Source organism: Pelophylax lessonae, assembly GCF_965119305.1.
Source record: "Pelophylax lessonae genome assembly, chromosome: 3".
Classification (NCBI taxonomy): Eukaryota; Metazoa; Chordata; class Amphibia; order Anura; family Ranidae; genus Pelophylax; species Pelophylax lessonae.
This window is the reverse complement of record NC_138770.1, coordinates 426,487,267-426,501,928: the sequence shown is the minus strand read 5'-3', so window position 1 is coordinate 426,501,928 and position 14,662 is coordinate 426,487,267. Positions and strand designations below refer to the sequence as shown.

General features: G+C 38.4%; 1 protein-coding gene across 4 annotated transcripts in view; it reads right to left on the bottom strand.

Annotated features, from left to right (window-relative positions):
• The window catches only part of LAMA2 (laminin subunit alpha 2), a 1,405,743-nt gene that overhangs the window by 237,420 nt on the left and 1,153,661 nt on the right, over window positions 1–14,662 (bottom strand). For all 4 annotated transcript variants that reach the window (XM_082249565.1, XM_082249566.1, XM_082249567.1 and 1 more), the window contains one exon: window positions 4,489–4,627. In XM_082249565.1, the coding sequence (XP_082105691.1) occupies window positions 4,489–4,627 (139 nt within the window). The remainder of the gene's footprint in view (window positions 1–4,488; window positions 4,628–14,662) is intronic.

Here is a 14,662-nt window from a genome sequence, read left to right as displayed (position 1 = left end):
AAGGCCAAGATTAAATTTATTTGTTGCTGGTGAAGCCCCGTATAAATGTGTTGAAAGGCTTTTCTCTTTTTTGAGACTTCAACTCAAAAGTCGGCAAAAATCAGTACTTTGATACCGTCTATTTGAAGAGATCTCGATTGCCTATATTTTTGTAAGATGGTGGCTTTATCTGCATAGTTGAGGTACTTGGCTATTATTGAATGTGGGGTGGATGTTCAGTGGAGTGGGTCCCTATGCGGTAGGTGAGTTCCACTATGCAGGGTCCCATCAGGCCTAGTGCTTCTGGAATGCCCCTGAAGCAGAATTTTGAGATGGCTGAAGGTTCTGGGACGCCTACAAAACCCAGGTTGCTATGCCTTGATCTATTTTTCAGATCCTCTCATTTCTGAATTATATATTGGTTTGTTTTCTCTTGTTTTTGTTCCATAGCCTGGTCCTGATATACCTCATCCTCTATGTTAGAGATTCTGTTTTCAGCCTCATTTAGATGAGAGGCATGTTCTCCCAGCTCTTATTGATAAGCAGCATGCTTGCATTAACAGCCTTTTCCACTGAGGCTGTTATAGTGGAGGCCAAGATCGCAGCAACAGCTTGGACACTTTGTTGTGTTTTTATGTCCCCCTTGATTTGAGAGGGAGAGGTGGGACTGCCACTCACCTTTATGGCAGGCGCCCCTGCCATTACTGATGACAAGGCTGCATCCCCTGGCTCGATTTGGTGGTGAGCCGGTTGCGACCACACTCCGTTTTTCTCTGGAAGCAGAAGGATGTGTCCTTGTGGGTCTTGGGCAGCAAGGAGTTCCTGGGCTGTTTTTTTAGGCTGATTTTGGGGTCGTGCTGCGGGAGCTGTGACGGAGTACAGCTACTCCATGCGGTGCGGGAACCGGAAGTGCATTATTTTAATGCAGATTAAATATATTTAGCTGATGTAAACTGATGATTTAATTAGGCTTTAAGCCAGTGCATAATTTACAAGAAAGTTTGAGAGGGCAAGCTAAGAATACAAAATAGTATAACTACAATTTTCAGACTGTCCATAATGTCTAGGCTGTGAACATTCCATTATACACATATTCTTACCAAGCAACGAATAACCTTTAAAGCAAGTCTTTATTGACCTTTTTTAGCTGCAGGCACTCTGGAGCAATTTATTCTCAAAATTTAGAGCAGAAGCACTGATTCAAGTTCTCTCAGTAGCTCAACTTCCCCTGTTCCTTCCTCCAAGAGCACCTGTTTACATTAGAGATTAGAAGAGTGTAAGGATGCCAAGTCACTGCTGAAAAGGACTAGACTTTTGCTTCTGGTTCGCATTTTGAGGATTGTGTCAGTGAGGGCTTGCTTTAAAGATCATTTACTGCTTGTTAAGAATATTAACAAAATATTTGAACATCCATAGTCTAGCCACATGCCCATAACATGATGTAATTATAAAGTAGTGAATGTGACATCCACCAAACAATCATAGGTGGTTAAACCATCCCAGTAATTTAAAACACACATATTAAGATTATTTACCTGCGGTAAATATTTGGTGAATGTCACACTGATGGTTTTATAAATATGGCCCCTAGTATTTATTTTGATATTTTTATTTTTTCTATTTGTGAACAGGTTTGAAAGCTAAAAGAAAAAGAAAGCTTTCTTGATATCTATTTTCATATTCATGCACTAGAATTACATGAGGATAGCACTAACAATATGGAACATTAATCAGAACGGCAACCATTGTTGAAATAACACTAACAGTGCAGAATATTCTTCTCTAATACAATACTCTGTACAAAATGGTGAAGAAGGCAATTAAATTAACTGTACAATCAGGAAATGTAAAAATAAAGGGGGACACAAGCTTTCTTTTTGTTAAAATGATTAGCTTCAGTAAAATGAGCTGGTATGCATAATTCAGACTAATATTAGATAGAGATTTTACAAACTACTTTGGGTTTTGAGCAATATTAGATACAGTATATTAAATAGTCCTGAAAGGTCACATTTGCATGCAGTAATATTAGTATAGCACAGAATAAAATTACATTTAGAAATTTTCCATGAAACTGGACTTAAAGCTGAAAGCAACACTGTTTAAAAATTATTATTTAATTAAAGAAGTAATAGTAATTAATTATTAAAGTAAAATATATAAATAATGAATGTCTTGTTTGCACACCTCTAATTATTTTTAGTGGCTTAGGGGAAAGACCCAGGGCCCTAGAAATTGAGCCTAAGCTCAAATTAGAGTAAGAACTGATATCTCCTTTTCCTATGTGTTACTGCAAGGGTCCAACTATATGTTAAAAAATCCCTTAGAAGTTTAAAAGAGGCTCTAGTCTACCTTTTGGTGTCATAATGTCAACTTTAAGCACTATATTCTTTGATGTCTGAGTGCAGGGCATCTGTCAATGAGCATTTCTGTCAATGCACATTTAATTTTTTGATTTTTCTGCGCCCCCTGTCATAACTTTCACTTTTTTCCCTTGGTGCCTAGAGAAATATGCAGGCTACTCTACCATTACCTTCTGAAAATACTAGTTGTCTTGTGTAATGCTAATCCAATGGTACCAGTACACCACAGCACAAACCACATCACAGACATCTGGGTTTATCTGTTACAAACTGGTCAGTGACAGAAAGAAATGACTAAAGTCAGATGATCAGTTGAACAGGCAGGTAACTAGCATCTTTGATGAAGGTTAGCAATGCTGCACTATTTTTTCTCTCAGCACAGGATTCAAGAGAATGCATGATGTGAAAATAACATGCCCATCACGTTATGAAAAGATTGGTAATAAAATGTCGGAAGAAGAGCATGTTTGTTGCTCCTCCAGCACTATTCCTTTCCCCTCATATTATTAAAACCTTCTTTTTACAATTACAAAACTAAAAGTATTTGTCAATGTCTCACACGTGCCATTTAACACTACCCATAAGCCATTTACCATATTCCTCTAGTCATTTTTTCCCTTTGCCTTCCACCTAACTTACACAGAGTTTTTAGTGCCCATTGGCTGTTTTGGCTGTATGCAGTTCTGATGTTTTGGAAAATGGTATTATTTTGTTTGAACTTGTGTTTATATACCCTAACAAGTAATTAATTTAGCAGTGCCATATCTTTTAAAGACAGAGTATTTAAAACCTATGGACACACCAGCTATTGGGGATCTAAAACATTATATTCATATTTTAAAGGCACAGGACTAAGTGAGAAAAAAGTGCCTCGAATTTGCAGAGGTAAACAGCAAATGGTTATGGTCTGCCCAGAGACAAAGGGCAGGGCACTTATGAAAAACTTCAGTGCTTGATTAGGGAAATATTTACCTAATAGCTGCATATAAACTATGTGTGTGTTCAAGGCAAGTAGCACAGCCCTGGTTTAACTCTGAACAACTGACTGGGCCTCACCAGTTCTCTGTTGTATTTGTAAAATTTGTTTCACTCCAGTTCATTTGGAGGAAATGTCTCTTCTGATTACCGTAAAGTGTCTTTGTTTAGTATAAATGTAAGTGCCTCTTCATAATGTGACATTAGAACAAAACAGTCTTTTTAAGGGCTGATGGCTAGTGCTTTTTTTGTGGCTCTGAAATACCTCAACAAATTGTTTTCTGCTTTTGTTTATTTGACTCTTACAATTATATCTGTCTTTCTGCTTATGTACATAATCATTATGCAGTATAATAAACTGGGCCAATTATATATATCTAATTACGTGGTCTGCAAAGTGTGGTACCGCTACATTCTATCAGGGATATGATGAAAATTCAACTTTATGAAGTGTGTACAGCACTTAGAATCTTCCCATTGTTCTGTCCCACTGTAACACGGAAGAGCTAACTTAGTATGTCTAGTAGACATGGCAACAGTTTTTTCAGTAAATTGAACTACAAAGTATGTCTTCAGCTCTCAGTAAATGGACGATTGGAATATGGAAAAATAAAAGAACAACTTGAAGGCTCACCAACCTAGTGTATTACTGTAACCATTATTTAATTGAATTTAATTTTTTAACAAAAGTTCCTGGAAGCAAGTCTGTCATTAGTCATGTCTGTGTACAGTAAGTGCACTCCCATTGTGGTCAGCAGCGGGACTACTTTGTGGTGGTGTCTCACTCCTTGACCTGGTTCAGAAGAAACACTCCTCCTGGAGGAGACAAGTGTGCACTGACAAGCTGACTTCTTCTAAGAACTCAATAGTGAGTATATGTTTTTTTTTTTTTTTGGTAAATGAAAATAGTCACAGTAATTTATACTAGGTCTTGTGCCTTTCTGATTTTTAAAAGGATTGGGCTTGGCTCTGCTAAACAGAACGCACAGCAGTCACTTTTTGATATCAATTGATTCTCCCATTGTATACTCTTTCAAACAACTGTCCACAGGGCATCTGTTGCTATTGGTTTTGCTTTGGCTTGGACCTCAGTAAAAGATTCCTTAAGGTTATGAAAGATAAAATACTGTACAAAATGTGGCTACAGTTTTTTTTAAGTATTTATCCTTACCAAATCTACTGCTTCATTTGCTTTTACTCTGGCCTCTCTTGCTGTGTCCTCAGCATTGTCAATCAAGTCCTTGATATTGCTGTATGCTCTGAAAGCCACCGTAGCATTAAATGAGAGGTTTTTAGCTTCAGCGAGGATTCTGTGAAAGTAGATAGCAATGTTAAATTCAAATCTAAATGAAACCCTGCAGAAAGGAATTGATATCAAAATAATGTGTAAAATACATTGCTGCCACAGGAAAGCAATTTATTTATGCACTAACTCCACAGCACATAAATGGCTACATATTCTTTGCTTATAAAATCTGTTTATCTGGGAGTCTAGATGCCGCAGCAGTGGCATGCACAGTTTCCTGCTCAATCATTAAAACATATAGTTTCATACCCAGCCAGTATTTAGTGCTTTGACACAGAAATACAATGGGAGACATGCTGTAAGCAGCATTAGGTAATTAAAGAAGTATGACCAAAGTTATTTTGGCCATACTTCTATTCTGGGTTCCAGGAGTAGGGATGATCGAACTTTTGAAAAGTTTGTTTCGACCAGAACACCCGAACTTCCCGAAAGTTCGGGTCTGGATTCCAGAACCCCATTGAAATCAATGGGACCCGAACTTCGGTAATCAAAAAAACACAATTTTGAAGCCCTAAAACCCAATAAATGCCCCTAAAAAGTGCCTAGGGTTCTGGGTCATGCCCCAGGGACTATTAATCACACAAAAAAAGTTCTTAAAAATTGTAGTTTTTGATAGAGAGCCAATTATTGAAAAAAATGATTGAAAAAAAATGAGATTTCTTTGGATTTAGTGTCTGGGGGGTTTAAAAAGTGTACCTGTGAAGTTTCAGCTCTGTAGCATGTCCAGAACCAGAAAAAAAAGATATTTATTCTTAGAATTTTTATTAGCGCAGGGATGTGGCTCCTCTCCTATCACACCTATATGTGTGTATGTGTATACATACATATATGTGTGTGTATATATATACCCCTATACAGAATTTCAGATGTTATGCCTGCCTCCAAAGATGCCCAAAAAATGCCCAAAAAAACACCTGCAACAACACACCTGGGCTTTTTTGTTGCAGGCGTTTATTGGGCATTTTTTGGGCGTCTTTGGAGGCAGGCATAACATCTGAACTTCTGAATAGGGGTGTTTATATACACACACACACACATATATGTATATATACACATACACACATATAGGTGTGAACGTAGCGATATCCCTTTAATCACACTAATAATTGCTAAATGACACTTTTGCAGCAGGAGTAACAGAACTGCTTCCACTCTCTTCCACAGCCCCTGTATTACAGTGCTAGAGATTTGGCGGGGCTATGTTATATACTGGGGGGCGTATTCACTACTGATTGGCCTCTGGACCCCCTAGTCACTCCAATCACATTCCTAGCATCCTCCTGCCCCCTCAATTGGCTTTTACTGATGTTTCTGGTCCAATCACAGGCTTTTAAAGCCCAGTTCCTGTCCCATTGCATTTTGGTCGGTTCTGGTTGCCGAATTCCGAACTTTTTCCGCCAAAAATTCGGAATTCGGCCGAATTTCGAACAGTCAATGTTCGGGTTGAACCAATGGTCGACCCAAAGCTTTCGATCATCCCTACCCAGGAGTGCACATATTTTTGCTCTCCAGTGACCCAGAATCAGTCCTCAGCGGCCGAATGCCTGCTTCAAGATGACGTCACAAAACCACTCTAGGCACTGGAAGGAACCCAACTACATTGTTAGAGTTTACTGGATGCTTGATCAGCAGCTAGCTCAGCCTCTCAGCACACCACGGAGAGTCTGAGCCAGCTACTTCTGCCCCCTCCCCATTCTGGTGAGTGCTGGAGGGGCAGAGCGGATAGCAGTGACTGACAATCATTGCTCTCTCCTCCAAGCAGATTGAGACTGGATGATCAGTGGTTAAATGATCATTCAGTTCTCAGACTTAGAGCTGGCGAGGGACAGCTGAAGCCTCAGACCAATGCTGCAGCATGGTGGTGAGTATGTACAGTGGGTACGGAAAGTATTCAGACCCCCTTAAATTTTTCACTCTTTGTTATATTGCAGCCATTTGCTAAAATCATTTAAGTTCATTCTTCTTCCTCATGAATGTACACATAGCACCCCATACTGACAGAAAAACACAGAATTGTTGACATTGTTGCAGATTTATTAAAAAAGAAAAACTGAAATATCACATGGTCCTAAGTATTCAGACCCTTTGCTGTGACACTCATATATTTAACTCAGGTGCTTTCCATTTCTTCTGATCATCCTTGAGATGGTTCTACACCTTCATTTGAGTCCAGCTGTGTTTGATTATACTGATTGGACTTGATTAGGAAAGCCACACACCTGTCTATATAAGACCTTCCAGATCACAATGCATGTCAGAGCAAATGAGAATCATGAGGTCAAAGGAACTGCCTGAAGAGCTCAGAGACAGAATTGTGGCAAGGCACAGATCTGGCCAAGGTTACAAAAAGATTTCTGCTGCACTTAAGGTTCCTAAGAGCACAGTGGCCTCCATAATCCTCAAATGGAGGACATTTGGGATGACCAGAACCCTTCCTAGAGCTGGCCGTCCGGCCAAACTGAGCTATCGGGGGAGAAGAGCCTTGGTGAGAGAGGTAAAGAAGAACCCAAAGATCACTGTGGCTGAGCTCCAGAGATGCAGTCAGGAGATGGGAGAAAGTTGTAGAAAGTCAACCATCACTGCAGCCCTCCACCAGTCGGGGCTTTATGGCAGAGTGGCCCGACGGAAGCCTCTCCTCAGTGTAAGACACATGAAAGCCTGCATGGAGTTTGCTAAAAAACACCTGAAGGACTCCAAGATGGTGAGAAATAAGATTCTCTGGTCTGATGAGACCAAAACAGAACTTTTTGGCCTTAATTCTAAGCGGTATGTGTGGAGAAAACCAGGCACTGCTCATCACCTGTCCAATACAGTCCCAACAGTGAAGCATGGTGGTGGCAGCATCATGCTGTGGGGGTGTTTTTCAGCTGCAGGGACAGGACAACTGGTTGCAATCGAGGGAAAGATGAATGTGGCCAAGTACAGGGATATCCTGGACAAAAACCTTCTCCAGAGTGCTCTGGACCTCAGACTGGGCCGAAGGTTTACCTTCCAACAAGACAATGACCCTAAGCACACAGCTAAAATAACGAAGGAGTGGCTTCACAACAACTCCGTGACTGTTCTTGAATGGCCCAGCCAGAGCCCTGACTTAAACCCAATTGAGCATCTTTGGAGAGACCTAAAAATGGCTGTCCACCAACGTTTACCATCCAACCTGACAGAACTGGAGAGGATCTGCAAGGAGGAATGGCAGAGGATCCCCAAATCCAGGTGTGAAAGACTTGTTGCATCTTTCCCAAAAAGACTCCTGGCTGTATTAGATCAAAAGGGGGCTTCTACTAAATACTGAGCAAAGGGTCTGAATACTTAGGACCATGTGATATTTCAGTTTTTCTTTTTTAATAAATCTGCAACAATGTCAACAATTCTGTGTTTTTCTGTCAGTATGGGGTGCTATGTGTACATTCATGAGTAAGAAGAATGAACCTAAATGATTTTAGCAAATGGCTGCAATATAACAAAGAGTGAAAAATTTAAGGGGGTCTGAATACTTTCCGTACCCACTGTATATTTCGTTATTTCTAAGTCCATACTTCTCCTTTAAGTATTCTGCTAAATATCCTCTGTCAACACAAAAGGATTAAAAACATACAAGTTAGTCACATAGTGAGACACAGAGGCGTAGAAAAGTGTTTGTGTGTGTGTGTGTGGGGGGGGGGGGTTGTGGGGTCCAACCCTGCCCCCAAGAGCACCCTGCCCAAGTGTCAAAGAACCACTCAGCAATAGTGCAACAGTCAGTAAAATTAAATTTAAGGCAGAGGGATCTGCACAGCAGCCAGCACTGCATGTAGTACTGCAATAATCCACTGGGCCAGGATCAGATGGAGTGATCTGTGCAGCCAGCCTGTGTATAGTGGCTGCAATGTAATATTCCCAATGCAGCACCTGCATTGCTGCTTGAGTCCTACCCACTGCACTCTACTTTTGGCCACTGGTTTAGATCAGCAATTCTGCCTGGTGCCTGAAGCTCCCTTGGCTTCTCTCTCACAGCCCAGCCGCCTGTATATTGGTAAGTGATTGTGGCTTTTCCTCTCTTTGCCTACTGGTGCCTAATCACTGACTCTGACTCAGTCACACTGTCCCACACATCTGCCTTACTGTCCAGAAACAGTTTCCCTGGCTGAAATCACATAGGCAGGCAGCGGTAGCCCCCGGCCTTACAGTGCAGCCTTACGATACCCTGATAACCCTGAGCTCTACTACTGATCTCTGAACTCTGTGTTACTTTCTATTGACCTCTGCCTCACTTTATTTTAAACTACAAAGTGGCATTCTGTAAACTAAAGGCAGTTTCAAGAACAGATGATCATAAAAAGTCAATGCTGTGCTTTATACTTATAAAATATCCTATTGATATAAAATGAAAATAAAAAATTCCCCAAAAAGAGAAGAAAACCCCTGAAACAAAATTTCATATTTCAATTTCATATAATTTGCAGGAAAAAAAACGGTTTTACTTTCTTGTCTGCCAAGCTATGTTTATATATGATATATATATATATATATATATATATATATATATATATATGATATTGCTCAGTGAACTCTTAGCTTTCATGTAAAAGTGATCTGGGCAGCTGTAGAGTTGCCCATTATTTTTTCAGCAACAAAAGGAACACATGCGCCACTCTAAGTGTAATAAGACGGTTTAATATGAATATAAATCTCATACACTAAAGTACTCACAAACGAGTACTTTGGTATATGAGATTTATATTCATATTAAACCTTCTTATTACACTTAGAGTGGCGCCTGTGTTCCTTTTGCAGCTGCCTTCAAGTTTCTTCTTACTTGTCATCAGAGCAGCCCTCAGTGTAAATTAAGAATTTATATATGGACTCTCACATGGAATATCTCTCATATATTTATGACTGATATTGATATGTTTTATTTGCTTTTCAGTGTGGTAGCTGTTGGTCCCATATTTCTCGCGCCAGTGTATATATATATATATATATATATATATATATATATATATATGTTTGTCCATTATTTTTTCAGTACATTGAATGACCAGCACCTCCTGCTGGTGCTGTCCATGGGAGTTCATGGGTTCTCCTCTTCCTTCGAGGAGTTCCCTGATCTCCTTTGCATCTAATGAACCCTGAAGCAACTAGGATTTTGTTACCTCCAGATTTAGAGCTGTTATTCCCCAACTACTATATCAGGGGAAACTGCAAAAAAAAAAAACATGATCTGTACTTGAATAGCTGCAGTGGAGGGTAGGGAAGACATTGGGGGTTTAATAGACCCCTGATATCTCTATAAAGGGAACCTTGACACAATCCCATCTTATATATTATATTATAGCAAAAAACTGGGTATTATAATGCATTTGTGTGCACTAAAATTCATTTTAGTGCATAATTACCTAAAAATGTGCATTTGATAAATACTTATGAAAAATATCATGCAACATACAAAAATTGCAACTGTCACTGGTGTATTCTTTTATTTTCTTTCAGAAAATGTATAATTGTTTAGGGATAAATTAATTTTCTAGTAAAAGGAGATCTATGGAAAATGTCATAGAATGAAACACATCAGTAGGAGATGTTAGATCCCTGGAACCAGAAGTACCTGTTCTGCCATTTCAGAACTTGGTTTCTTTGTATCTCTGTATGCTCTCTATATTTTCTATGTGTGCCCTATGTTTATTGGAGGAAGTACATGACCTGGAGAGATTTTTGGAAAGGAAATAGGAGGTTTTCATGTGTGACATCTAGCCCCAAGATTTTTGGGCAATTGCTCAGGCAAGAGCATTTTCGCATTAGGAATTTTATTCATGTGGATTTGAATGTACTTTTAACCATGAGTATATGTGAGCACATTTTCACAAATATGCTATTATGGAATGCTGGACAGCTTTTAGGATCAGAGGAGGACAGGATTGATGATATGTGATTGAAATTGATTTATATTTGGTAAGAATATATTGGCACACATGACTGAAGCGGACAATTTGAAAGAGCACTGAGTTATTTTGTATTTACACACTTTTTTTTTCTACGTTACTTATGATCTATTTACTAGGGAGGGTGCATTTTTGTTTACAGCTCCTATGGAGACTTATAGTGGGTATATTTTATCTGAGTACTGAAACATTACCTAGTTTACTTCAATTCGCTGTCCATCGGCATATTCTTCACATTCTTCAGGGAACACTTGATAGCAGACTTGATTAAAAAAGGTGTTTTAAAATGTTATTTCAAAGAACACAGTGATAAATTGGTAGTAGGGGGGTTGGTGGAGTGATTACAGGAAGGCTAAGTCACTTGAGTATAAGCCTATTTATTATCAGCCCGATTTTTAGTTTTCAATGCTGTGATAGTTTGACTAACAAGTACTCCATCATGCAATAGAGTACCCAAGGGATTTTTTTTAATAATTTTTTTCCGACAGATGGAACTTTTGTTGTGTTTACTAACAACTTTATTATTATTTTTTTTTATATATAATGAAAAAATATACCCCAAATTTTTATAAACATTGTTTCCTTTACTTTCTGTTTTAAAACATAGCAAAAAAAAAAAATGCAAGGACAGTACAAACAATCCCCAAATAACTCCATTCTGGAAAGTAAACACCCTAAGGTGTTCCAATTTTCTAAAAAAGAATCATGCTGGTATTTAGGTGGTGCAAAACACGGATAATGATAATGATTTACTAGATTCAGCATCATCATACAAAAAGGGGTGTTGAAGAGGTTAAAGGGGTTAATATACAGGTAAAATATAGTGAGAAGATGGAGACGAAGGGCTTAATGTTCAAATTTACAGGATAAAGAAGGTGATTGGTTAATACACATAACTAGAGACAGGATAAAAGATCCAACAGGGAAGGAGGGAAAGGTGAAAGGGTTAAAAAATGATCCCCCAATCAAAGCCCTCAACCCTTAATCTACTGTTGCTGTGTTCTGGAACTAATGAATAATCATTCATTCATTAGTTCCTCCTTGTCATGTTGTAAGAGGAAGGGGTGAGCTCTCCAATGTAAGATCGCAAATATGATCACTATTATTCATCATAGTGATCATATGGTGCAGAGCCACTGGGATCAGCTATTTACTCTGTCTGTGAACTAAGTCATCCAATGATTGCTTGGTTCTCAGACATTAATGGTGTACTAGCCAGTCGAGGGTGATTTATAAAGTGCTGTTTATCAACTGAATTCCTGAAATAGGTGTCCGCCTTTCCATCATTTTTCACAATATGGTGGAAGGGTGGTTGTTGTGTTTGCCCAGAGATGGACTTTAAATAACCCTGCAGACTATGTGATAAAAAACTGTGCAAACGAAAAATATGCTGAAACATGTAGGAAAACATTTTATATAATAATTGCTATGGGCTACAGCAAATCACATCACATCTTGGATTATATTATTAAAGGAGTAGAGGCTGTTCACAGTATGTTTGTTGAATACACAATCAAGTGCCAGGAAAGAAAAAAGTTTGCCAAAGTTTACAATGTACTGCCTTAAACACTAGGTTCAGTGAACATTTTCTTTGTAGTCATCATTATCCCTTTAATAAATCAAAACCTGTTCTTCATACTGAGGTGTTAAGTAAGTCTTACATATGTAAATCACATATACATGATTTGAAGATCTTCCATCTTTTTACAGCATGTGTCAGTTTTCTACCTTAGTTCCGCTTTAAGCAAGTCTTTGTTATACTACGTTTTATTACCTGTGATCCAGCTTCCCTAAAATATTTCATATATCTTCAAAATGTAGCCAAAATAAATATTTTAACTGTCCACTAAGTGCTAATGATTAAGTAACAAACATATTCTGGAAAGGTAGGTGGCATTGCTGTGCTGTGTTTCAGCTTGAAAAGGGAAATGTTTTAATGTTATAATAGAAGAAAGCCAAGCCTGTCTCTGGAACTGGAAAGATGCATTCATATAAAGTCTATGATTGCTTGGAAAAATGGAAAAGTAGCTTTAATTGAAGAGCAACAGGCAGGCAATCTTTATAAAAGTGCATTGGTTTAAGGTATCATAATTTACATACTTGATTACATGCCACCGTTTTATGCGGCACATTTAAAAATACATATCAAAGATTCAGAGAGAGAGAATGATGCAAATTCACCTGGACACTAGCTATGAATCAGAAATTATAAGCATGAGCAATTTGTTTTTGGTTTTTATTCATTTTCTTACAAGGATAGCACACAAACAATACTTTGTGTTTACAGAAACTTATTTTTCTTTTGATGAGCCATATACTGCATACCTGATGTCAAAGCGTACTGAGAAAAGCACAGGATTTTGATGTCTTTGTTTTTAGAAGCAAAGAGCAATAAAACAAAGCAACTTAAATGAATGTTGAATGCTTTCTGTTTTGTTTAATATACTGTACTTTAAAAAAAAAAAAAGTTCTATTTTTTTATGCTGTAATGAAACAACCACCGAAATATCATATATATTTAAATATACTATAAGGACTAAAGGTGGCAGAGACAAAGAGGCAACTTTTACTTAAAGTGGTTGTAAAGGTAGAAGTTTCTTTTTTCTGTACCTTAAGGTAAAAACTTTCTATGTGCAGCTTTCCACCAGCGCCCCTTATACTTACCTGAGCCTGATCTTGATCCAGTGTCTCTCTCCTCTCTCTCTCCTCACTGGACATAATGACAGCAGTAGAAGCCAATAGCTACTGCTGCTGTCAACCACAGCCAGTGAGCAAAGGGGGAGGGGTGGGGCAGGGCAGGCCTTGACACACACAGCGTGGCTTGTGATCAAGCCCACATGAGTGTCCCCATAGCAAGCGGCTTGCTATGGGGGACACTCAGACGTGGGGAGGAGCCAGGAGCACAGGCGGGGGAACCCAGATGAGGAAGATTGGGGCTGCTCTGTGCAAAAAAATTTGCACAGGCAGGTAAGTATGACTTGTTTGTTATTAAAAAAAAAATAGGTTTACAATCACCTTAATAGTAACTGGCTACATGTTTTTTTCCATCATAAGTAGAAATACTCCCATCTCCTATAAGCCTATTTACACATTGTCACGATGTCACTAATTTAGGTTAGGATCAGTGAAATAGGAAATATCCTGTGTAATAAAGGTAATCTTAACAGAAGGGTACATAATCTAGTATTCTAGAAAATCCAAGTACAACATTGCAGTACATTGGGCTAAATGCTTATTTTATGTACTTTCCTTGTAACCCTTCTTGGACTGCCCTTCTGCAACAGAAGCGTACCTATACCTTAAAGCAATTTAATATATCATAGTGTACCAGTCCTCCAGTTCTTAGATGTCATGACCAGAGATGTATAGTAACGAAGTAGAACTACTTAAGTACTGTACTTAAGTACCGAAATGCGGTATCTGTACTTTCTTGGAGTAGAATTTTTTTCTCCTACTTCTACTTTTACTTCACTACATTTTTTCGATGATTTCGATACTTCTACTCAAGTATTTTTTTTTTGTGCTGCATAGTTACTCGTTACTTTTAAAAAAATTACCACTGCCAGAACAGTAGATGGCAGGTTGCATAAAGCTCAAAAAAATGTGTATAATGTCATTTGTAAATCAGCTCATACGAAAATAAAGGCTGTGTATAATAAAAGCTGCTATACCAAATCTTTCCAATAAAAAGAAAATATGAAACAAACAAACAAATGGTGCTACAGCGCTTAAAGTGCATCAAGAAACTACTAACAAACACAACTTGGCTGTGCGAATAAAGTGCCTGTGCAATCGATATAATATCATCGTTGCCCCCAGTGCCCTGCCCACACTCCACACAGTATCAAAAATAAAGTGACATGAATGTGCTAAAGCCTAAATGCAGTGAAAATAATTATTCCCACAATGGAACAGTAAATTCCATTCATATAAAATATGACAATAAATCACAATAAAATAAGTTATGAAATAAGTTAGGTCAGGTGCGTGCAACAAGTTGAAGTGTGTAAACCTATCTATAACGAAAAGTCCATAAATGAATTCCAGTGTGCAAATCTAAAGTGTGACTTCTCTTGTCAGATGCTCGAGTGACCAACCAACACACTTAATGGTGGTGGCAC